We start from the raw sequence: 24,360 nt of genomic DNA on the forward strand, positions 1-24,360 counted from the left end.
ACATATGCAGGTTCTCACGTCTATGACGTCACAGTTAGCAATAGCATCATAATCCAGCATGAGACGGATACTAAGAAACGAGATTGATCTACAGCCAAATTAAGTGAAGGAAACTAAACACATTTTTAGCTCCAACAAAAGGGTGAGTCACGCTTTGCTTAAGCTTCTGTTTCTCTTAGTAAAAGAAAACAGAACTAATAATTACCAGTAAACTAGCGTCACTTTCTTATGCTCTTCTTCCAGGGGAGGTCGTTGCTTGCAAGAAGTTCATTTCCAGTCCAATTTAGATGAGTAGGGCGGATAGGGCGTGTGTGTTTGACAAATTAAAACAAACCGCGAAGATCACAATGACCGCTTACGTACACTTCCACAATTTAAAACCATCGGTTTAAAAACTGAGTCTAGACGGAGATGGCAAAACACTACTGAAGAAGTAAAGATAATTAGGCTATAGATATACAAACATGTATGTAGAAAAAAATAAGTAAAAGTAAACATACAAGTTCATTTAATTTAATCTCTATTTATCCAGATAGAACATTTACAACAATTTCTTACTTATAATGTTGATCTGGTCCTATGATAATATAGGTTACCAAAAAGTAGTAGGCCTATACTTGAAGTACATAATATAGAGTATACTTATGTTTATTTTTCTTTAAGTAAAGTCCTTGAGACTAAATTGGAACACTAACACTTAAAAGTATACTTAAGTATATTAATAAGTATACTTAAGCATACTTTCAAGTATATTTAAGTACACTATTAAGTATACTTGAAGGTTTTGTGGTACACTTATGTCCACAGTTTAGTTTACAGCAAAAAGGCCAGTGATGAATTGACAGGAATCAAACCAGCAAACACTGGTGCTAAAGGTAGCAACCTTAACCTCTAGGCTATCCAGCCACATGATCTTTAGGGCTTAATAAATAAATTAGAGCTGTCAAAGATTTTTTTTTCTAGATTAATCACATCTTACAATTTTGATTAATCACGATTATTCGCTTAGTAAAAAAAGGCTTTTTTCTCAACATTTTTTCCCCACCAAATTTGAAGAGCACCAGTTATGTGTTAATTCTTTCGACATTTAATGTTATGAGGACGAACCACTGCACACACTCATCCTCCTCTTTTTCAAATCAGTTAATTACTTGCATAATTTTAAATGGAAAAAAAATACCCCAATATTTTGACATAAACAAATATTCTAAATGTGATACGCAAACATTTATTAAATTATTTACTTTAATGCATGTAGTTGTGTTTATTGCTCAAACACAACCTGTGCTACCTTAAACGTAGCCATCCGCTGTCACGCTAAAGGTTATAATCTATGGTCAAAATAAATAGTGAGATTAATATACATGAATTCATGATTAATGCGATAATTTTTTGTGATTAATTAATTTGTTAAAACTTTAACTTTGACAGCACTAAAATAAATGTAACCTATAATTTTGGTTCCTTAGCAAGTGCCTTCTAAGTATATACTACTGCAGGGGTGCCCAAGTTCGGTCCCCTATCCAGCCTGTTTTCCATGTTTCTCTCCACTAACACACCTGATTCATGACCAGGACCGTTACCAGGCTTCTGCAAAGCTTGCTGATTAGCTGATTAGATTCAGCTGCACTGCAGGAGAAAAACATGGAAAACAGGGGCTCTCAAGGACTGGACTTTGGCACCACTATACTACAGTAAGTAAACATTTAGTATATGTTTTAGTATACTTGGTTACAAGTACACTTAACATTTACTTGGTGAAGTATACTTCCAGAAAGTACAAGAAAATAAACTGGAAGTATACTCTCCTAATTTTGAGTATACTTCAAGCATACTTAAATATACATCTTTTTGGTAAGGGTTGTTCACATTCAACTCCTTTACCTAAATAAAAGAACAGAAGAACAGACTGAAAAGTAGGAGACCTAACCTAAGAAAGTCAAAATGTTCTTAACAATAATATTTTCTCTGTGACCCTACTAGACTAAACATGATATTCTGATCACTATAGTTTTATGGAACATGAATTAAGCTGAAAAATTCACTTGTTTTTATCCATCTCAGAGGGCGACAAATTTGGCTTGTTTTGCCACTTGCTGTCGACTGAAAATGATATCACAGTGTCTGAGGGCTCAGCTTGTGAACATCACATGACCAAACCCAGAAAACAGGTGAGCCGTGATGGTCATTCGTTAGAAATTATCATTGAACAGTCTCGTCTAATGCACAGTCAGAAAAAAAAAAAGAGTGATTGAGCTTTGCTTTCCTGACATATGGCAACATATGCAGCCACCGTTACTCATCATATGATGAGGCTGTACACTCTGTGATGTGGATTGCTTTCTAAAAAACTGACATCATGCGATAGGGTTCTCACGGTAGGCATGAATTTATTGGCCGGTGCAGAAAATGTTTCTCTTAAACACACTTGAAACCAAAATTGTAATCAGTGGTATAGCAGAAATTAAACAAATAATAACAAAACATTTATTTTTGACAGTATTAATCAGAATGAAAAATTGTCATGAGAAAAACTGATCAGTGGGTGATCCAACTTGTGTTAGACAATTTAGCAAATAATAATGCTGAGAACATTTGGGTAGCTACTTGATGACCTTAAGGAATTCTCCTTTTGTGACCCTACATTCAGTTGTATGCCTTCCTGTCTCTAAGATTAACATTTGGTGTACCTGGTTTCCTTATGTGTGTCTGTACTGTTGGGTTGGCTAAATGAGCAAGTGGAGGCAGCTTAGTCTGACTGGTTGGTAGGTCATAGGGTCCTTTATGGGACAGAAGGCTGATTTCTCTACTGAGATTCTCCATCTGCTGCGACTGCTTTCTCACCAGCTCTTGAAGACTCAATATTTCATTTCTGTCGGCTCGCCTTCTGCAGCCTTGAAGCTGTTTTCCCTGAGAACACACATATACAGTATTAGCAAGAAAAAATGTGTTGACGGTGTAAAGTGAACCTTAATACTTGGGCATTTTTATGAAAGCCGGTCAGAGTCTTATTAGGATGCCTGGTAAAAATTCGGTCTATTTTAAGTCCCTCTATTCCATTACCATCTTTTAATATCAAACCCAAATGTTATGAGTCTACAGTCCAAATTAAGAAATGTCTAACTGAAATTACAGAACAGTATACCCAAAGCCTTACTTACTTACTGCATAATGTCAATGTGCGAATGTGGTAACTCACAATTTTCTTCTGCCTTGCATCGAGTTTCTGTTCCAGCTCCTTCTTCTGCTCGAAGAGACTATTCAAGCAGAGAAGTCGTTCTGTGTTACTCCTTGTCATCTCCATCAGAGCCTGACGAGCTTTTTCCACTTTGACCTGTGAAAAGCATGCATGTAAACAAACATAGACGAGAGGTGAATGTCAAATCTTTATGGACTGCTCGAACTATCACACGCAAAGGTCCACGTACATCCCACTGTTTGATGTCTTTGGCATATGCAACTTCTTGAAGGAGTTTTTCCTGCTTCAACTCCTCAACTGTCCTATTACCAGACAGCGTCTGCAGAACTTCCAGATCTACCTCTCTGCCAAACTTTGTCATCATTAGCTGGTTGCAAAGTTTCTCCAGCACTACATCGAAACACAAAATAATTTGATTAGTGCATCTGGGTTCTGCTAGTTGGGGGCCCTCTGGTTTTGTTTCTACTTGGGTCTTACACTGAATCTCAGAGTTCATGTCCTTGCGTTCTTGAAGGAGCCTGATATGCTGCTGCCTGGCTTGATTGTAGACTTCTGCCTGCTGTTGCTTTTCAACCTCCAACTGCTTCACTCGCTCCTGCAGACGTTTCAGCTCTGACCTGTTGAGTACCAATGCCGGGCTGAGGTCTGAAGGCACCTGGACTGCAATATCAAACTCAATCTTGAAGAAAAGGGAAAGCAAATTATGTGTTGGCAGAAAAATTGAGAGAAGAAACTTGTCGCTTTTCTTGAATGCATAATAAAACCCTCTGTTCTCTTTACCTGGTGCAGTCTTAACGGAACCACGACATCTAGTTGGTTCATCTTATGCTGTTTCTCTCTGTTGGATTGCTCCAAGTCATCTTCTGCTGCCTTGCGACTGATTTTCACTGATTTGAGCTGTTGGTTCAAACAAATAAGCACAATTTGACTTCTCTATGTGTGTATAATTGTCACTGTTTAAAAAAAAAAAAGAGCAATATTTGCTTGAAAAAACTTAATAAAACGGTTTTTTTCACACAGAAATTCTAAGTAAAATTTACAAGGAGAGTTTTGAGCATGTTTTACCAGTTTATTTAAAGGGGGGGAGTTACTCAAGCAGTGAGGAACGAACTTGTGACCTTCAGCTTGGAAGACAACCACTCTACCACCCTGAGCCATGCCACTCTTGCTTTTTGCTACAATACTGCATTGTTGGTGTGCCCAAAATGAGACAAAAAATGGTCTCTTGGAGGTACAAGGATTCCGCCTGACATTGTCAATATACTAACACACTGCAGGAGTGGCATGGCTCAGATGGTAGAGTGGCTGTCTCCCAACCTAAAGGTTGTGGGTTCGTTCCTCAACCCTTGAATAGCTTCTTCTTCTTTTTTAATAAACTGGCAAAATGTACTTCAAACTCTCCTTGTAAAAATTACTAGTTTTTTTTTTTAAAGTAAATATTACTTGGTTTTTTTCCCCCATTCAAGCAAATAGCACTATGGATGGAGGGATATGAGCCCCTCAGATTCATAATGACCTTGATCCATCCCCTCCACTGACCCTCCCTGTATATGGTGCACTGTGGCAAATTTGAGTGACAAACACTTCAGGTAATGTTAGTCATTCTAAATTACATTTGGCCTGGCATTTGTGTGCTACAATAATTTTCTTTTCAAGATCCACATGAATATCAGAAATTTTAATGAGAACAGCTTCCATAAAAGTCGGATCTCCAACTCAGAAATTCCGTTTTTTATTTTCTTGTTCCCACTATAATTTCCCCATTGTGGCAAGCAATTAAATCACATCCATGTAACATTTAATGAGCCTCTGACCTTCTTAACAAGGGAGTCACACTCCCTCTCAAGAACGTCAACACTCTTCTTCTCCTCTGTCAGCAGCTCTTCGAGGTCCAGTCGACGTTCACGAAGCTGCAGTATATGTGCATACAACTTTGGCTCACAGCCTGTGACCAAAAGTACACCCGGAGGATGTGCTTAGTTGTATTTTGGGTAATTCATTAAGCATCCGCCATAGGTTGTGTAAACAATCACTATATGCACTTAGAAGGAAAGTAAACTACTGACCGGGAGGGCATTCCTCTGCAGCAGCTTCTCCCTCCAATGCATCCCAATCATCATCATCGTCCCAGTTTTCATAATTGTCAAAGTCGTCCTCATCCTCCTCTTCTGCAAAATACATTTGGACTGGAGCATGAAAACAAAAACACAAATCTTCCAATCCACTTATTCTGTGAAACCTCCCCTCACCTTCACCTGAGTTATCCTTCTTCTTGATACGTTTTATTTTCCTTTTGAAAACTTTTGTGAGGTACTCTTCAAAGGTCTTGTCGTCAACCAGCGAGGCATGAAAGGCTTTTGTTACAGCCTTTTCTTTGTCCTGCACTTTGGTTATGGCTTTATACTTCAGTTCCAGCGCTTCCTTATACTCCTCCAACTTATACTTTAATAAAAGCATTAAACAAGAAATCTGCATGAGGCAACATCTACAGTATAGTATATCTCAAGTGGATTTAGAAATCACGTGTGATAAATAAAGCCAAGTTTGTATACAAATGAAGAAAATGTACTCCAGAAATGGTCCACGTTGAAAATTAAAGAATGGTGAGACACTGCAGGTGACAATTTTCTCACCATTAAGTTGTTCTCCTCCTTCACACGTATGTCAAGCTTCTCTTGCAGAATCTTCTCACTCTTGTCCATCTCCTTAAGGAGCAGCAGTTCCTGATAGAGTGACAGCTGACGAAGGTTGCCAAGTTTTAGCCTCCAGTCCAGCATCCGTACCTTCTGAAGACACATCATGTGCTCCTTGTCAAAGTCAGTCACCATGCTCTCCATCTAGTGGTTTGAAAAAAACAACGCACTTTGTAATTTACGTTTCCTTTTTTATCTGAAAATTAATGAATGAAAGTGTGATCTAAAATTAAGCTATATAGCAGACCTTTTCCAGGAGAGAGTCTTGCATATACAGCAATTTGCTCTCCTCCTTGCTCAGCTGTGCTGCTTCATCCCCTTTAGGTTCTTCTTCTTCTCGTTCTTCAATGAAAGCAGATAAATCTATCACTTCCTCCATTCTTTCCATTTCATTTTCCAGTTGCTGTCGCAAACCAACGCTTCCCTGCTGTTCCTCCAGCTCTGTGCACTGAAACCTGTAGTGGGTAAATTTTTGAGGGGGGGGGGGGAAACGTCATGAGTAAGAAAACAAATCATTGTAAGAATAGTGCAGAAAATGCGAGTTGTCTTTCCCATGAACTAAACTCTGAACAACACTATCTTTAACTACAGATAGCAAATGTGAAATGTAGCTTCAGCACCTCTGGTTCCTCAGCAAACGGTATTTCTCTAGGATGGGCCGGGTGCATCGTATCTTGTCTGGGATTTCCTCTGGACGTACAGTGGGTAGTGGGGGTGGACACCGTTGAAGATGGGATGGCAGAAGACTCTGGACCTTCTGGAGCTGCTTAGCCTCAGCCCACATTTTTGATGAAAGTAGAAGTTTGGAGTCTCGCAAGGCCATGATCTCTTGGTTCATCTCAGTCTGTATCTTACGTATCTGGTGGGATGGATCATTGCAATTATTTCTAAAAGTCGTGCCTGTAACTGATAAGTTTTCATCAAGATCATTGATGGGCAATCCTGGCACTTGAGGTCCGGAATCCTGCAGGTTTTAGATGCTTCCCTCCTCCAACATATATGATTCTAACGATCAGGATTGGTGAGTTGGAGAAGGGAAACATCTAAAACCTTCATTAATCTGGCCCTTGAGGACCAAGGCTGTCCATAACTGATCTTGATCATTAGCATTTGAAGTTACAAAAAATCTGGAGCAAGTTGATGCTCTGAATTTAATGTGTATAAGAATACAGTGCTTGTGCTTTACATTGCCCTCCAGGTCCGTCATCTGTGCTTTCTTTTTGTCCGCATTCATTCTGAAGTGTTTTGGTACATTGTGTTTGTCTGTTTTAAGTTTCAAGTCCCCAACACTCTCTTTGGCTTCACAAATGGCCTGCACATCGTGTGGATCTTCACAGTTCTTCTTGGGTTTCTCTGTATAACTGAGATGCCAATTAAGTGGTTAATGTTGCATTAGCAGTAATCATTCAAATCATTGGACAGAAGTTTTCAGTGTGGAACTTCTTGCAGAAAGATCAGCAGCGCGACTTACAATTTGTCCCATTCCTGATTCCTCTTTTCGATCTTGGCACGTGCCTGTTCAGCTTTCTTTGCGGCCTTTCTGAGCCTCTCTATCTGCCGATCTGCAAGCTTTACTCCTGAAGATCGAGACACCAGGAGGTGTGGCACATCTTCCTCTGGTGAACACACATCAGCAATCACTTACTGTACTAATGTACAATATTCGACGGGTAAAACAAATACTTGTCTCACCATCTGTTTCATGACTGAATTTTGTAGTTTGATCTTTGGATTTTCTGCGTTCATCTGGAGCAATTTCTTTGCTGCTGGTCTCTCTGTAACTGCTCTGCTGTTGCGCCTGCCCTGAAGAAAGTGCTGGAATACGATAGGTGGAGACTCTGTGGTCAGTGCGGATGGCAAACACAGTGACTATGTTAGACTCCAAAGAACCATTGAACCTGAAAGTAAAACAGACCAAAAAGGCTTTTCAGCATGGTTGCAGGATTTGACGTTTAGTCTTGACATCTGGGTTGAATGAATCCATCCAAATCCCAAAATAAATATTACCATTTGTCTAGAGAAGTAACTTATAAATGAAAAGTATTTGGTCAGACTGTGATAAAAGCCATAATTGGTTAGTACCACTCCTGTAGTTTTTTCAATGCAATATGAGAGCGTTGCTCTTCCCAGCTCATCTGTTCTTGGACCTCTTTTAATTTCTGGGTCTTCTCCCTCAAAGCTTGCTCTTCAAAACACTTGTCCAGTTGCAACTCCTGCTTACAAATAAATTACAAAGAGATAGGAACCAAGTTACTTGGCTTTACTTGAATTTAGAATTGTTCATCTCATAGTCAAAATGTTACTGTTGTGTGTGTGTGTACCGTAAGTGACAGCCGGGAGTGTTCTGGCAGGTCAAGGTTGTCCTTGAGCAGTTTTTTGAACACATTCTGAATCTCAGCTAGCCTTCTACGCTTGTCAGATTTCTTCTTCTCAGCTTCCCGACACTGATGGTCTTTCTCCAACTTCTGTTTGAACATCTCTATGCTGGGTGGGCAGATAAAATCTGAATCACTTAGATGATTTTTTTGAAACACAACTAACTGCACTCTGGAAATCTTAAATTTACATCAGTAAAAGTTTGTCTAACCTGCAATTTATTCACCTCTAATCCTGTTGCTGGACCTGAAATCTATTCCCAGCTAACTTTAAGGGTGATCAGTGGTTTAGACTTTGAACTGATGTATAGGCTTGGAGCTACACCGGGTTAGAGGTCGCTCTAGCCCTACCTAAAATCTCTAGTAAAGAAGATTTATTACTGGGCTATTCATGTCTAACTGCATGAAACACACCATCTTATACAATTACACTACCCAATGCACAGGTAAGGTGATATCTACTAACAACTGAGTCATACTCAACCTGTCAGCCGCTGGGTCATCAATGTCCTGTGCCAAATCTTCATTCTCAAGACCGTCCTAATTGAAGGATCACAATATATTACATTTTGATGGTATTCTATCAAATTGCTAATCTGTTAATCATCATAAATGGATCTATGTCTGCACAGTGTAATTTGAAAGCTTCTTTGTTGAAAAAGATGGCTAACCCTTGGAGAAGGAACAATGGCCCTTTTCCTCTGCAGGCCTTTTTGCAGCTCCTCATGAGGAAGCATGTTGAAGGAGAAAATATTCCCATCATCTCCTGCTGTCAGCACAAACTGGTCATCATAGCTGCAGCATATGTGCCACAGGTGTCCATAATTGCTGTCGTGGATGCTCAATTCCCAGTATGCCTGCATAGAGGTTAGGGTGTGGTTGTCCGGATCAAGAGGGTAAACCCTGATGGAGCCTGAGTGCATGCCACATAGCATTAGCTGCCGGTTGGAGCTGTGGAAAAAAACAAAAAACAAACATAAGCCTGACCTGATCACTATGGAGCAAAACCTGTATTTTCACTTTAGTTTCTTCAGTCCTCATACTTGAAGGTGACTGAACAAATAGCATCATCCTCAGCATTCAGGACAGTCAGGACGTCAAATGGCTCATCCTGACGTTGGTCTGGATCCTCATCCTGATTCTCAGAGAACTTGCAATGGTACAAGAAACCTGAGTCATACCCTCCCTGGAGACAAAAAGTAATGTAAATTAAGCAGGTATGCAAAATAATTATTGTAATTTCTGTAAATGTGGGTGTGTCAACAAATTGGTCTTTATTTAATGTGTCTGCATGTATGTGTACCATAGAGAGCCAGAATTGTCCAGGCTGGGAGTAGAAACCACAGTGAAGAGGACTACGAGGGTTAGGGATGAAAATGGGGGGTAACTCCTCTTCCAGCGGTTCCTCTTCCACAACTTGATGCTCCTCTTGCGTTTTCTGCTGCTTCACCTTTAAAGCTTGTTGCCTTGCTATTTCCTCTTCTCTCTGCAACGCATGGATACGAGTCATGCTAGTCGTGAGTTTTGTTTATTTAAATGTAGTCAAGAATTATTAGCATACATTTTATTGTTTAGCTTGTAAATGAAGAACTGTTGTTGTAAAACAATATGATTAACATGTAGTGAAACCCCAACAAAGATGTGAAGCGAAACCTTGATTTGAGATTTGATGCTCTTAAAGTAGAAGGATCTTCTGGGCAGTTCCAGCAGTTGGTACGATTTGGTTGGCTTCAGGGTACTCTGATCAGGACATGGTACCTCCACAATATAACCATTCTGACACAGGATTAGTAACCTGTTTTCATGCTGTACAAGATTGGGAATTAGTAAATGTTTTTCATGTTGTGCAATAGTAATACATTTTGCACAGTCAAAATATACTTCCCTTCAAACAGAGACTTACATGGAAATGAGGTGACCACTCCAGTAACTGCACTGGTCCGGGAACATGGACAAAACCCATTGGCTCATATTTTTCTCCAACAGTAAAGAAGAACACAGTGCTATCTGAGCTCTGGGGATAAAGATAAAGGCTGAATATAGTTTAAAAAAAAACACTCAACTCATGACAGCCCACTAATATCAAACAAAATGTAGAAAAAACATCAGCTTAGTAACTTCATGAATTTCTGTTTCCGCTTGATCAAAGGAAAAGTCCTCCAGACAAAATAAAACTGTTCTGATAAACTGCACTGAAAATCTCTGAGTGGATTATAAAAGGTGCTTTACCCCAGTGGCTAATATTTTCCCGTTGCACTCATATGCAACAGCTGTTACATGGGCGCTATGCGGCTTGAAAGCTTGTTTGAGTCGAATGTGGGCATCTCCTTTGTTGTTGTGCAACCCTGTGGGGTCAAAAATCTCCAGCAAGCGAACCACCCCATCTTCAAATCCTGTCACCAATAAACCTCCAATGTGATTCACCTGCAAAAATTTTTTTTGATTATTCTCATTACTCAAATTTTATGGAAATGAATTGGTAGTAAATTAATGCATGTCATACTAACCGAAGGTGGTGCCCAGTGAAGAGCAGTTCCACCTTGATTGAATCGGCTACAAATGAGTTCTGTTTTTGCAAGAAAGTCAAAGACTCTGACAGAACCTGGAAAATAGAATATCCAGAAACATAGCAGCAGGTGTATTGTGACAGTAGTTTGAAATTATATTGACAGATGGACACAATTGTTGGAATCCTTTCTATAAAGAATGATAAACCTACAGTGGTCATTGAAATTGTTTTAAACTGACAAACGAGAGAACATTATTTGTACTCAAAAGGAAGATGAAGCTAGGGTTGATTATAATTGTAATTATTACGTTTGTCAGTGGCCATTGGGGATTTTTTAGTCTTTAACAACATCCCAATCATATAAAAATACGGACTCACGATCCAGAGCAGTCGTGGCCATTAGATGACTTTTCTTTGACACGTCAAGACCTTTGATTGGTCCAGCATGGAAGGATAACAGGCACTGTGGATCAGGAGTCTGTTCAGAGATTTCAGTTAGATGAAGTCATTCAAGTGTGCTCAGGTTGCTGTAGAGTACTAGTTACTAGAGCAGAGCATACTTATTCAATGTCCCACTCTAAACGTCATTTTGGACTAGCTATGTTGACTAGTCCATACAAATTGTATCAACCAACACAAATCATATTCAACATTTGTTTAACCATTTAAGGTAATGGCTATGGGATGGACTTCTTTCTTCTTCTTTCTAGCGTTCATATAACAGTTCTCATGTTCTGCAAAAACCTACTTCAACTTAGCCAATCATATTTTTGCATCAGGTTCCTTCATTTTCCCTATCTTTAGCAGCACTTCTCAAAGCCTATTTGGCAATGCACTTTGTAAGCCCACACAGTTATGGCAAAACTTTTCTCAGTCTGTTCCTCATTGGTTCCCATTAAGTTTGTTCTTTCTTGTGGTTTGTCTTTCCGGACCTTGCTCTGTAGTGGTGCCCAGTACAAAAGATGTAGAAGACTTATCATGCAAATTGGATCATTTGTAGGGCAAGTTCCACAATTTGGTCATCATACTCTTCATTCAACATGATCCTTTAAAATTTCAATTTGATTCAGAAGTGAAGATAAACGATGCTTTATTAATTGCGTAGATGAGCCTTACAGTGTATGTGAATGAAAGATCCAGTTTCCAAATAGCTCCATTGGAATCCTACGAGATAAAAGAGATTAGGTTTGAGTTATTCGCTGAAGTGCGATTTATGCATTTTTGTGAAAGATGACTGGTGACCTGAGCAAACCAAACAGTAGAGTCAGGCTGGGAGCTTTTCACTATTGAGGAGAGACATGCATGGCGCCCAACTGTCATCTCATTAATGGGTTCCATCTCAAACTTGCCGCTTTCACTGCTACTGTCTGCATTGTCGATTGTCTCAAAGTCCCAGCCCTGCAGGCTCAAAGGGAGGTTGCAATGTCATATTGGGCCATTGTAGCCTTTCAATTATGCAGTAATCTCTGCTTTACCCGGATCACTCCATCAGAGCCAATGGTCATCAGTTGCCCGTCCTCCAAGGCAAAAGGTTGGACAACCCCTGCATGACAACATTGTCCTCCCTTGCTGCAGAGCTCTACTTTAATGGCATTTCCATCCCACAAAAGCAGGTTACCCCAGCTTGAGCCAGACACCACCTAAGAGGATGGACAATGGTTAAAGTCCTGCATTGTTGTTGTTGAGCCACACCAGCACCTTCCTTAAATAAACCCAACCTGCCATATATGTAGAGCACAAACCTTTCCGTCGGGAAGCTCTATGTAGCCTTCAATATCTGTAGCTGCAGTTTTTCCAAAATGGCCCATAAGTCCTTCCAATTTGAGACCTGTAAATGTGCTGGCCATTCTCCAGAACCTAGGCAGAGACAATATTTGAATCATAAATGGACATTGAAAGAACTGGGTCTTTTCTTGTTGAATTTATTGGCAGGTTCTGACAGTATGATAATATCCAACTTTTTTTATTTTTATAATGACTTGAAACATTTCTATAATGACTCCATCAACAGAACACATACAATTTAAGAAGAGTAAATATTTTGTCCTTTACTTGATGTGTCCAGATCCTGATGATGTCAGTAGGCCAGGGTTGTATGGAGAGAAGCTCACTCGGTAAACATCCTGAGAAATTGCTTTGCACCTGAGCATTACCTCCTCCTGTCTCCACTTCCACACTGTCAGCATGTAGTCTGGTGCACTGCCCAGGGTGGCCAGGAGACTTCCATCGCTGTTAAAGTTCACAGAGCCGAATGCAAGCTCTGTACCTTCTACGCACAGGAAACACATGATCAGGCACAAGACCTCAATGGAAATAATGATTGGATTGTGGTTCTAATCACCTCTCAGGATGCGGTATGCTTGTAATGAAGAAGATTCATATACTATCAGGATGGGCTTTTTACCCTTTTCTGCCACGACAAAGTACTCTTGGCTTGGGTGTACCTATACATACACAAGAAAAATATTAATACACAGACACGTTGCAAGGATGGAGAATAAATTGAAGGGTCTACACGCATATATTAGTGTCCCAAGGATTTTCTAGGTTTCAAAGTATGCTGATAGCACTCAAGACTTGAATTTTACTTGAACACCTTCACAGGAACAGGCCTATCCATCAATTTCCTATACTGCTTAAGCACTCCAGGGCCAATGAAAGAAATGGAGTCCATTTCACCTGAATTTGATACGGTGGACCACAGTATTCTGTTGGCTCGTTTGCAGCAGTGAGCATTGGCGGTAGTACTCTCTAGTGGTTTAGATTCCAATTGGCTGGAAGAACTTTATGTGTTATCCTTGGTTTTTCTAAGTCCCGCACTGCCCCACTGTCATATGGTGTTCCATAGGGTTCAATTCTGGGCTTTCTGCAGTTTTCACTGTATCTGCTGACCCTGTGTTTAATCTCAACAAAACTTGGTATTTCTTTCCACTGCTATACGGATGAAAGTCCGTTGTCCCAGACACATTCTCACTGAGGCCACGTTTGTTTGCAGGAAATCAAGGCCTGGATGGCGATGAATTTCAATGAAAATAAAACAAAGTATTGTTTAGTGTTTGCGGTGTTGACTATTTTTATGTTATCAATCTACTGTTTTAACAGTTTTGTTGTATGACTAATGTTTGCTCCATGTGCTGTATTGGTTGTTTTAAAGTGCTCTATAAATAAAGTTGAGTTGAATTTGTGAAACCAACCTTCCAATTACCTAATGACTATCATGACAACATATTCTCCAGCTGCAGAGAATAGATCAACTGATCACGACCTGATGTTGTTTTAGTTCCTCTGGTGGGAGAGGACACATGCCAGGCCTGGCAGAACCGAACTTGTAAAGGTCTGTTCGCCTGTCCTGGGGGAGGTGTGAGACATTGAGTCTGAGTGGGCCAATGGTGGCCAGCTGGAGCTGTGGCCATGAGGTTGTTGGTCCCTGTCATGGTGGTCAAGCGTAATAGGGAATTCTATTGGCCTGCTTGGTCTGCAGATAAGAAAAAATAAATTCATCTTCCAAACAACTTCGATGAGATTCTGATTCACCAATTACTAAGTGAGGACGAATACTTCAAGGACCTCAATTCCTTGCGTTTCTAAGAGGAAGCAGTCTGGGCTCTCTTATCTCTGGGACTCAGGTTGCTCACAGCGTTTCTATTGGCTCACTTATAATTGCTCTTGTATATTTCCCTCATTCTTACCCCTATTGCACCAATTCCACGGCCACTGCAGGAGCGGATGTATCTCTGCTGCTTGGTGGAAACATCAAGCAGGATCAGCATCTGACCAGCAATATAGATCAGAGTTCTGTTTTCCAGCAGCTGAAGGTTTGCTCTGCGCCTACAGTCGTAGCCAAAAGAGTGACTTCGAGAAGACAGAATCAAGGTTCATGATTACATTTTTGAAAATGTTTTACTTTAGAGCAACCTAACATGAAATCAAGGCCAGCTTTTTATAGTAATAGCTGCATCTCTAGTGAAGGATCTTGGATGGTTTAGAATAAAAATATAATCTCAATATGAGTGTATCATCAAGTGTGTTGTTTTGATGGGGAAAATACAAGAGTGTATAGACAGCATTCTAAGATGCCTGTAACTTAATTTTAAATAATCTTTTTCATTTATTGCACTTAAATTAATTGAGCAAGTGTGTCAAAATTACAATTAAGAACAGTTTTTTTTTTGTAGTTCCAAAAGAACTTTTCCTGGATGGGCATACTTTTTGACATGTCACTGAAAGGGGGTTCCTGCAAAAAAGAAAAAAAAATACATGAAGGATACGAGAGTTTCAGGAGGTTCTTTGGGAAGTCAGAGTCGGGTGTGATGAACGGTCTTGAATAAAGCTGCTCATATTTGTAGCACATGTCTGCAGAGCGTTGTTTCCCCTCAGCAGATATCCCACTGTGATCACAAGCCCCTCCGGTGACAATAAAAACAAACATCTATTGACAGTTATCGTCACTCATCAATTATATCATTTTACAGAAGGCAAGCATAAGCACCATCACAACATTAAATCTAATGTAATAACTGTCTGTTTTTGACTAGTTTACCAAGTTCATGTGTTTTATGTTAATTTGTTCAGTTTTTTTTATTAATATGTTTCATTCATAATTACATTTTTTAACAAGCATTTGAAGTTACTGGCCTGTTTGTCTTCTATTGTTCCAGCTATAGCTATATAAACGTTAATATGTGGTAAATACTGTCATTCAGGCATAATGTGTGTGTGCTGTCACCATTTTCACTGGCATCGTGAATTGAGGGGGTTGTAGACATTTTCACTCCTGGTGGTCCTGAAACTAAACAAGAAAAAAAAAAAGGGGGGGAGCAGCAATTCATTGTTGGCCACATGATTACACATTAAATCTATGCAAAACGCGGTCGGCTGCGCTTACGTTTTTTTCACTTGAGCGTTGCAATTTCAGCGCGTCTCATGTCCAAACTTTTCTGTCCTGTTACGTTGGGTCTGTAGCCAGGCAACAGGAAGCCTGTAGGCTACTGTAGTCCACGCCCAGTGTTTTATTCTTTTTTCCTTCTTTCTTTTCTTTTTTTTTTAACACAGGCCATTTAAAACCACTTGGGAGATTTGAAGGACTAGAAGTAATTACAATTTTGTTTTCAATAAGCAAATTAGCAACTCCTAAATATTAATTGTAACCTTTAAAGCGTGATACTCAAATGCACCACTGAAAATATTGTTTCACAATCGTGTACGCTTCCCTTGCTGACTTCAGAACAGAATAAAATAACTTTAACTAATTCAGCAGAACCACGTTTGTGTAACGTGAACCCAAATCACATTACATTCGCATTTATCGCTTCTGTTTTGTGCGGCATCACTGTCGTAAAGATGTCAACGTTTTACGGCAGCAAACGCTGAGTTTGATTGGAGCTTCAGTGTCGTAAATCGTAGCGGTAAAACACGCATGGGCAGTTTGAGACGGCGTGTCTGTAAATCTGCAATTAACGTAAGTAAGCGTATCAAACTACTAACATAATCAGTGGTGTTATCATTTGATGTGTGTTATTATTAGCTCTCAAGTGTGTGTGAATTATTTGAGGGATTGGTTATTTTGGTTGTCGAGAGTGGCATAAATCCATTACACTCGATAAAAAATGGCGACAGTACCTTCAATGTATTTTACCTAAGAAATTAGTTACATAGTTTAGCATATGCAGTTTATTTCTCCTCCACTTGTCACGAGTTCTTTAAACTAGTTTTCCCCCGAGACTGATTTCCCTGAACCGTCCTATTTTAACTGTTAGTATTCAATATTGAATTAGCTAATTCAGGTAATTTAATTAACTTTCCATACTTTATCAAAAATAATCTTAATCCTGTCAAGTTTTAAGACTTTAAACATCTGGGACTGTAAATGTGTACTGTATAAATATTTTTCCTGAACATGTTTCTCTTGTGTAGAATGGAAGCTAAACCCAAAACACCCTTTATCCCCAAAGGAGGAAAGAAGTTGAAACAGAAAGGCAAGGGTAAGATGAAAACACTGTTAAACAACTAAATACTCATTTTGAAAGTTTGAACCTAATGTGGTCATTGACATGTCGCTATACAGATTCTCCTGGGAAAGCACCTGGTACTAAGTTAACTGGCAAAAAGCCCTTCAAACCTTACAACAAGGACATAAAGGGCAAAGTGGGAAAGAGTGGCGATAACACTAAGAAACAACAAACATTTGTTAAAGGTGGAAGAGGGACAAAGAGAAAATTCCCTGTTGGCGAAGAGGATGGAGGTAAGAAATTTCAAATTCCACACACTTATATTAGAGAACGTTAAGGATAAGAAGGAAACACTGTTAAACAACTACCGGTAAATGCTCATTTTGAAAGTTTGAACGGAATGCAGTCATTGACATGTCTCTTTACAGATTCTCGTGGGAAATCACCTAGATCACCTAGTAGTAAGCCAACTGCTAAAAAGCCCTTCAAACCTTACAACAAGGACATAAAGGGCAAAGTGGGGAAGAGTAGCAATAACACCAAGAAACAACAAACTTTTGTTAAAGGTGGAAAAGGGACAAAGAGAAAATTCTCTGTCGACGAAGGGGAAGGAGACAACGCAAAAGAAGATGGAGGTAAGAAATGTCAAATTCCACATACCTTGTACTTACATTAGATTAGAGAGAGAGAGATTAGAGCATGTTAATAGTGATTTTATTTTTATGTGTATGACCAGGTCCACAGGCAAGGAGGTTCAAGAAAGAAGATTTTAAGCCAAAGAAGAAGAAGCAGTCAGCACAGCAGACAGATGAAGAGCTGAACAAGAACAGGCTACAGAAGAAGAAAGACCTGAAAAATAGAAGACAGCAAGCAGATCGAAAGGACATGTACCAAATCATCAATCAGGCCAAACAAGTGTGGGGAGACCTAAGATTGTACGTAGATTCACTCAGGAAATAGTTTGAACTGGCTTTTGACCTCTGCTGAATATGAAGAAGCTAATTTGTGTGTCCTGCGTGCGTGTCCACAGGAAGAAGTGTGATGGCGGTTTGAAGAAGAAGTTGATGAAGGATCTTCATGACCTGATTAGGGGAAAGTACAAACAGGTATTTTCAAAACCAGTTTTTCAAACCCAATCTACGCCGGTTACATGCGCTTTGTGTCTGTATGTGCTGAGAGCCACCATCTCCCTCCACCAGATGGCGTATGCTCATGACTCTGTGCGAGTGCTGCAATGTTTTATCCAGTGGGGTAGTCACGAGCAGAGAAAGGAAGTGTTTGGCGAACTTAAAGGTGAGGTGTCAATCGTGGCCTGTATGGTTATCCATCCACCAGCCATCGCCACAAAAGGGTAGTCAACCCAAAATTCTCTCTACAATAAACTGTTACACAAAAATAAACACGACATTCTGGTTAATATTGCGTTCGTGGAATATAGATAAAGCAGCAAAATCCACCCGTATTTAACAATCGCAGGAGGTGGCCATTTTGTTACTTGCTGTCGACTGAAAATGATGTCAGTTTCTCAGGGCTCTGGAACTGACCAATCACAGTTCAGCTTGCAAACATCACATGACCAAAGTGAGCCGTGATTGGTCATTACCTGAGCCCTTAGCAACTGTGATGCCATTTTCGCTCAACAGCAAGTGGCAAAATGGCCGCCCTCTGAGATGGATAAAATAGGTGGATTTTGCTGCTAATTCAGGTTCTACAAACGCAATACTACAAGGTTGTGTTTAGACAAATGGGAGCACCAACATATTTTAAAAGTGTATTCAAGGAAGGATCTGCTCGAAAAGTAGAAGGTAAACGTTCCCGTTATTCACTTTTTTTTCTTTTCTTTTTTTAATGCGCATGCGGTAGACCTTCCTACCAGCTCTCTTGCTCGTCTGGAGGAAACGCCTACACTGTAACAATGGGGAGTGATATTTACTTGAAAAAGCCTAGTAAAGGTTGATGCACTCAGAAATTCGAAGTATATTTTTTAAGGAGTTTAACTAGTATTTTTGATGTGAAAAAAAATTTACTAGATTTTTTCCAAGTTAAACCAAATGTCGGGAATGTGCAAGCTCATCTTCATCCTCATCTTCATCAGTCTCTGCAGCCAGCCTCACTTCCTAGACTGATGTCCTCTTGCAGCTCAGCTATTTTCAAAGTATGCGGTGAGATTGGTGGAGCTACAACAATGAATTGCTGAATCCAAATCTCAGCGGCTACACTCTACAAATACTTAAACTGCACATGCTGCACTAGGAGCGAGCACGCACGACGTCGTTACAGTAGATTGATTGACGGGATTGAGAACCAATGGTTAAAATGATCGACCCGGAAGACACAGCAAAAAATGATCCTTGAATACACCCTTAATAAAATTTTGGAGTTGGCTTCCCCTTTAAATGTTGTTAAAGGGTTTTCATGACGGCGATAGTTTGAACCTTGAACAAGTCAATTCTCTTTACGTTATTTCTTATATGAAAATTGTTTTTTAAATGTTACAGGTACAATTAAAAAAATTTTGCCTTTTGACAACGTCCATTTGAAATTGAAACATTGCTTATTTGGAATGATTTGCTCATTAGTTCTGTTCATTTCGGGGAGGGGGGAGGATTTGCTCATGTATGTTGTCATCTTGTCTCCTGCAGATGATGTCCTTGCTTTGAGTAAGTCGCAGTACGGCAAACACGTGGTGAAAAAGATGCTGATGTACGGGTGAGTTGCTCTTCTATGAGCAGATGTCCCATTTTGACATTGTTTGCTCCTTTAACTTAATAACAACCATGTTGTACAAGTCTGACAATAAATATTTCTAGAAAATTCAATATATGTAATTTTGCATCTGAGTAGTTAATGTTTAATGTAAAACTGGCTTTTTTTTTCATCCGTGCTAATATATTTATCAAAAAGCTTCATAACTTATCCATCACACTCTTAAAATAGGCTCGGTCAGGCTTTTTATCACAGAAATTCAAGAACTTCTCCCAACAACACTGTGTGTTGTATGATCTAGTATACAGTACTTCTACTTGGAAACTTGAATTCACATTTTGACTCTTCCATTAGCCGTTCTGCTGTGGATCGTCTGGTGCTCCTTGATCATCTAGATTTGAAGCAACATGTTACCTATTGTATTTGCACTACAGGAATAAGGAGCTGGTGGCGGCTGTGATGCAAACGTTTAAAGGTAACGTGCGGCAGATGCTTCGCCACGCTGCCGCTTCCGCCATCGTTGAGTACGCCTACAACGACAAAGCTGTGCTCGCGCAGAGACTCATGCTCACCGAGGAACTGTACGGAAACACCTTCATCATCTGTAAGGTACACAAGTACACAAACAAAAGGGCTTCCTAACTAGATGTATGACAAAAATGCTATTTTAGGTAAAGGCAAGATACATGTATATATGGAGAAAAGTTGACCAAGTTGGATAAGTCGACTTTAAAAATAGGTCGGCTAAAAGTTTGGGCTGTCCACGTTTTATATACTGACTTTTAGATACGAGTTTCTGTCTATTCCTTGCTCAGAGTTAGCTGAGAAGGCTCTGAAATCACTCCTAAGCTGACACTCCTTGCTAGGATTTTTTAGGCTAAATTAGGAGCTCTCTGAGATACTTCAGAGAACCTTAAGGAATACGGGCCCTGATCTTTATTTCTTCTGTTAGTGTACCATCTAGTGGCCGAATGGCAGATGTTATTTGTGTGCTTAAAAAAAAAGAAGCTCACTGACTTAGTACTTAGTGGTTTTTATTAAAGACAATACAGCACATTGAGCTTCATCAAAACCCAGGAAACAAGTTTCTGAACTTCTTAAAAAGCACTTGGTCCAAAATATAACCTGCCACTTGGTATTAGGTGTTCATCACTTAACCCGTCATGCACTAAAAGTGCCCGGAAAAAGACAGGAACAGAACATTATTAACCTCATGTAACTAACAGCTAGCTTAATAATAAATAAATAAAAAGACTGTGGTCATGGGAGGCCCAATCCCTGAGCGAGATCTAATCACGAGAGGTCCTTTCTGTGATGTGAACTTCACTTTGATTTAATTTATTTAAAATGTAATTATTTCGTTTTAGAGTCCAAACTGTAACTGCCGTAAGAATTTAAAAAATAATGTCATGTGCACACCCCATCTGTGTATATTTCTGGGGGCTCATTGCAAGAGACAGGCCAGCCCCCAGAACCAACTTAACAGGGTTACAGTTGCACTTTAATTCTTGATAGTATAGCATGACAACACACCTTAGACCTGTTTAGGTTAAATTGCATAATATCTCTCCTGTGCACACTCAACTTTCGATGACGCGAGTTAAGAATGTGTCACATGCTTCTGCCGTTTGTCAATGTGTGCAGACATCGGTGTGCAACACCATCGAGAAGGTTGCAGAAGCCAACCCGGACAAGCTGAACCAAATCATCATTAATATGAAGCAAATACTTACACCATTGGCACAGAAGTAAGACTACTGAAAGTGATTTATCATCCACCACGGAGAACATTATGACAAAAATATTGTGTTTTTTTTTTTCTTTTATTATTGTGAGCTTTGGTTTGAGTTGATGTGTTTGTTTGTTTTTAGAGGATGGCCAAACTAAAATTGAATCGAACTAGGATGTGAAAATGTGACGTCACCATGTGTTGTATTTTTTGTTTCAGAGAGCAGGTCATCAAACATTCTTTGGTCCACAAAGTCTTCCTGGACTTTTTCTTGTTAAGTCCTGACAAAGAGAGAGCGGTGAGTCTGTGGATAATTTGTATAGTATAACTGTGCACTGCGATTGGCTGCTACAGTATGGTTAGACAGTGAGTCTAGTCTGATTTGTTGACAGACAATTCACTTCATTACAGGAGATGATTGAGTCCATAAGGGAGGCAGCAGTCTACATGGCTCACACCCACGATGGAGCTCGAGTGGCCATGCACTGTCTGTGGCACGGGAATTCCAAGGTAAACACACACTGACCAAACCAATAACATAACAGGATTGCTTTGGCGCCATCTGTTGTGTCTTGTTGCCACGAAAACAATTTAAAGTGAGATGAAGGCATGTTGTTCTTTTCTGCCCTCTTGTGGCATCTTACGGAAATTACAAACCCTTTTTCAGGTCATCAATTAGGTGCAAATTTTTGCTATTTGTGTCAGAGCTGGGTCCTTTTACTGGGGGTGCACTGTAAATTTAGTACTTACTCTGTCTAAAGTTTATTTTCTGTTTCAGGACAGGAAAGTCATCATCAAAACAATGAAGACGTACATGGTGAAGTTTGCAACGGTGGGTTTCACACAAACTGGCTGTTTTAATGTGTTTGTCACTTTTAGGCAACTTTTCATAATTTTTCTTGTAGTGCTTAAACACAAATCAAATGAATTAAATATTTTTGTTGATGAAGTCTTGATGCAATTAAAACCGCTAAGAACAGATTTAACATTTGTCTCCTCAGGGGGAGTTTGGTCACCTGGTGCTTCTCGCCATATTTGACTGCGTTGATGACACCAAACTTGTCAAACAGGCTGTGTTATCTGTAAGTGTACCATCTGTTTCCGTTTTGTTCTTTGCTCTATCAAATGTCTTAAGATGGGCGTTTTACATGTTTCTCACTTGTCCAGGAACTCATGTCATCTTTGGATGGGGTCATCAGCAACAAGTATGGCAAGAAGGTTCTGCTGTACCTACTGAGCCCCAGAGACCCTGCGCACCTGCTGCCTGAGATCATCAAGGTGCTGCAAAAAGGAGATGGAAACACGCACAGGTCAGACAATGAAAATTATTATTTGTAGTCACTTTTTGGCGTGTTATTAATCACAACTGATGGAAAAGTTTTCATCTCTGTCTCTTTTCTTCTCCCATCAGTAAAAAGGACACAGCCCTTCGAAGGAAGGAGCTGCTTGAGGTGGTCTCCCCGCCGCTGCTAGATTATCTGCGCGACAATGCCGCCGCCATGGTCATGGACAAGGCCACCAGCGTGACAGTTAGTGACATTCTGGCGTCGGCCTGCGGCGACCTGCGACCCGCCATGGAGGCTGTAGCTCAGCTGGCCAATCAGGATCTAGTGCCAGGGGGCGTCGAAGGACAGGTGAGCGTGAGTGAATGAGGGCTGTTTTGTATTTAAAGGGGAAGTCAACAATTTCTTGACAATATGTAATATGTGAACTCACTAGTCTAAACATGACATTAATTACATTTGTGGAATATGAGTTATGAAGCAAAATCCAGCCGTTTTTATCCATCTCAGGTGGCGACCAGTCACAGCTCGGCTTAAAAAAAAAGAAGGTGAGATGTGAATGGTCGTTCCCTGAGCAACTGTCATCTTCAGTCGACACCAAGTGGCAAAATGGCCGCCTTCTGATATTGATAAAAGCTGTTAGACTTACGCCGCTTAACTCATATTCCACTAATGCAATATTAACCAGAATACTGTATTTAGACTAATGGGGCTGCATAGAACATATTATTGTGAAGAATTTTTGGGACTTGACTTCCCCTTTAAAATCATTAGGATACAAAAATGTTTTGAAAATAGCACTAAAAAGTGTTGATGTGCATCTCTCTTTTCTAGCTTCACATGGCAGAACATCCTGCAGGACACCTGGTACTCAAATGGCTCATAGAGCAGGACCTCACTCTGCTGGAGGCTGGCAAACAAGGTGATTTCATAACAAATAGCCTAAGCACGAGGTTTATATTCATGCTTAGCAGGATTTGACCTGGATGTCACCATTTTGAACACAATCTAAGGTCAGGTTAGTTTAAAAAATAAAAGCAGTACAACAAATACTGAATAAATGTCAGAGTTAAATATGACATGCAATCGCATCCAACTACGAGTAACACAACGCCCATAGACATGACAAGAATTAATGTCCTTACCTCATTAAATTTATTGTGCCACACATTGCAACTTTATGAACAAATGTGAAAAAAGATAATAAAAAATGGCCATTAATTTCATTCAATTTTAAGGAAAAATGCTATATTGGTGTTATATATACATATAGTCTTTAAAAGTATCTGTCGTTGGTTCAATAATTTAAAAAAATTATCAAAAGGAGTCGTATCTGTACATGATATCAATGACTACAAGAGTTGAGTACTCGTACTGGTATCAAACATCCCTACACCAAAATGGAGATTGAGGTTGCTTTAATGCAGTAGAATAATATTGTACAGCTGCGCCCTCTAGTGGCTGCAAGCACTATGCACAGTAAGTGCTAGGAACATTACTGCTGTTACATTATTTTTTGTTCTCTCAGCAATGCATTCTGCTGAACAATGATTTTACGGAACTTTTTTAAAATACCTTTAATACCTGACTACACACGAAACTCCAAATATTCATGTTCATTTTGTTTATTAATTTTAATCCCACTGTCTTTGCCAATGGAATGCTGAGTAACTTCTCTCCTCCTACCAGAGTGCTTTTCCAGGATCCTGGTTGACACTGTTGGGATGGAAAAACTGAGGAGTTGGAGCAAAGTCAACAGAGGAGCCATGGTCCTCTGCAGGTGTGTGCGTGTATTTGTGTTCATGCTCCACTCAAGTTATTGCAGAGTAGTCACAGTTGAGCGGCCTTGAGTTGAGGCATGGTGATTGGCTATTCATGAACATGAACAGTCACATCCTCGGTTAAATCTAGCAACCAC

At 39.8% G+C, this 24,360-nt stretch overlaps 3 protein-coding genes across 9 annotated transcripts in view; 1 reads left to right on the top strand and 2 right to left on the bottom strand.

The window, feature by feature from the left end:
* The window catches only part of LOC147162118 (cilia- and flagella-associated protein 44-like), a 19,147-nt gene extending 18,731 nt beyond the window's left edge, over positions 1 to 416 (bottom strand). The window contains exon 1 of one of the 2 annotated variants that reach the window (XM_086096345.1): positions 206 to 416. The gene's annotated coding sequence lies outside the window, so the exon portion shown is untranslated. The remainder of the gene's footprint in view (positions 1 to 205) is intronic. The other variant, XM_086096346.1, reaches the window with a different exon arrangement.
* The window catches only part of pum3 (pumilio RNA-binding family member 3), a 25,163-nt gene continuing 829 nt past the window's right edge, over positions 27 to 24,360 (top strand). Inside the window, exons 1-19 of one of the 4 annotated variants that reach the window (XM_086096351.1) lie at positions 27 to 142; positions 2,065 to 2,171; positions 16,690 to 16,757; positions 16,841 to 17,017; positions 17,153 to 17,359; positions 17,461 to 17,659; positions 17,755 to 17,830; positions 17,924 to 18,017; positions 19,367 to 19,433; positions 19,865 to 20,039; positions 21,075 to 21,178; positions 21,379 to 21,457; positions 21,571 to 21,669; positions 21,938 to 21,991; positions 22,161 to 22,241; positions 22,327 to 22,469; positions 22,571 to 22,793; positions 23,277 to 23,364; positions 24,132 to 24,222. In XM_086096351.1, coding sequence (XP_085952477.1) covers positions 16,691 to 16,757; positions 16,841 to 17,017; positions 17,153 to 17,359; positions 17,461 to 17,659; positions 17,755 to 17,830; positions 17,924 to 18,017; positions 19,367 to 19,433; positions 19,865 to 20,039; positions 21,075 to 21,178; positions 21,379 to 21,457; positions 21,571 to 21,669; positions 21,938 to 21,991; positions 22,161 to 22,241; positions 22,327 to 22,469; positions 22,571 to 22,793; positions 23,277 to 23,364; positions 24,132 to 24,222 — 2,024 coding nt within the window. In that variant the 5' untranslated portion in view covers positions 27 to 142; positions 2,065 to 2,171; position 16,690. Of the gene's footprint in view, positions 143 to 1,678; positions 1,695 to 2,064; positions 2,172 to 16,082; positions 16,235 to 16,689; positions 16,758 to 16,840; positions 17,018 to 17,152; positions 17,360 to 17,460; positions 17,660 to 17,754; positions 17,831 to 17,923; positions 18,018 to 19,366; positions 19,434 to 19,864; positions 20,040 to 21,074; positions 21,179 to 21,378; positions 21,458 to 21,570; positions 21,670 to 21,937; positions 21,992 to 22,160; positions 22,242 to 22,326; positions 22,470 to 22,570; positions 22,794 to 23,276; positions 23,365 to 24,131; positions 24,223 to 24,360 lie in introns of those variants that run through there. The other 3 variants (XM_086096352.1, XM_086096353.1, XM_086096350.1) reach the window with 3 other exon arrangements.
* On the bottom strand, positions 2,393 to 16,109 carry LOC147162120 (cilia- and flagella-associated protein 44-like). Of its 3 annotated transcripts, none has more exons than XM_086096342.1 (35): positions 15,662 to 16,109; positions 15,503 to 15,565; positions 15,045 to 15,180; positions 14,466 to 14,628; positions 13,118 to 13,220; positions 12,829 to 13,045; positions 12,519 to 12,633; positions 12,252 to 12,416; positions 12,019 to 12,174; positions 11,893 to 11,940; positions 11,155 to 11,254; positions 10,775 to 10,869; positions 10,497 to 10,691; positions 10,171 to 10,281; positions 9,921 to 10,073; positions 9,571 to 9,753; positions 9,311 to 9,453; positions 8,939 to 9,218; positions 8,752 to 8,807; positions 8,214 to 8,376; positions 7,975 to 8,105; positions 7,585 to 7,790; positions 7,364 to 7,508; positions 7,079 to 7,253; positions 6,513 to 6,751; positions 6,140 to 6,347; positions 5,833 to 6,036; positions 5,449 to 5,641; positions 5,266 to 5,367; positions 5,014 to 5,144; positions 3,980 to 4,096; positions 3,677 to 3,878; positions 3,429 to 3,589; positions 3,200 to 3,334; positions 2,393 to 2,910 (listed from the first exon to the last, which is right to left on the bottom strand). In XM_086096342.1, exons 2-35 carry the CDS (start codon positions 15,540 to 15,542, stop codon positions 2,647 to 2,649), a joined length of 5,235 nt encoding a protein of 1,744 aa, XP_085952468.1. In that variant the 5' UTR covers positions 15,543 to 15,565; positions 15,662 to 16,109; the 3' UTR covers positions 2,393 to 2,646. The 3 variants fall into 3 exon arrangements, with proteins under 3 accessions (XP_085952468.1, XP_085952469.1, XP_085952470.1); XM_086096343.1 differs by having other exon boundaries at positions 15,045 to 15,205; XM_086096344.1 differs by lacking the exons at positions 13,118 to 13,220; positions 14,466 to 14,628; positions 15,045 to 15,180; positions 15,503 to 15,565; positions 15,662 to 16,109 and having other exon boundaries at positions 12,829 to 12,844; positions 12,930 to 13,038.

This window comes from Leptonotus elevatus, chromosome 15, assembly GCF_054856555.1.
Source record: "Leptonotus elevatus isolate MCC_2025b chromosome 15, RoL_Lele_1.0, whole genome shotgun sequence".
NCBI classification, from domain to species: Eukaryota; Metazoa; Chordata; class Actinopteri; order Syngnathiformes; family Syngnathidae; genus Leptonotus; species Leptonotus elevatus.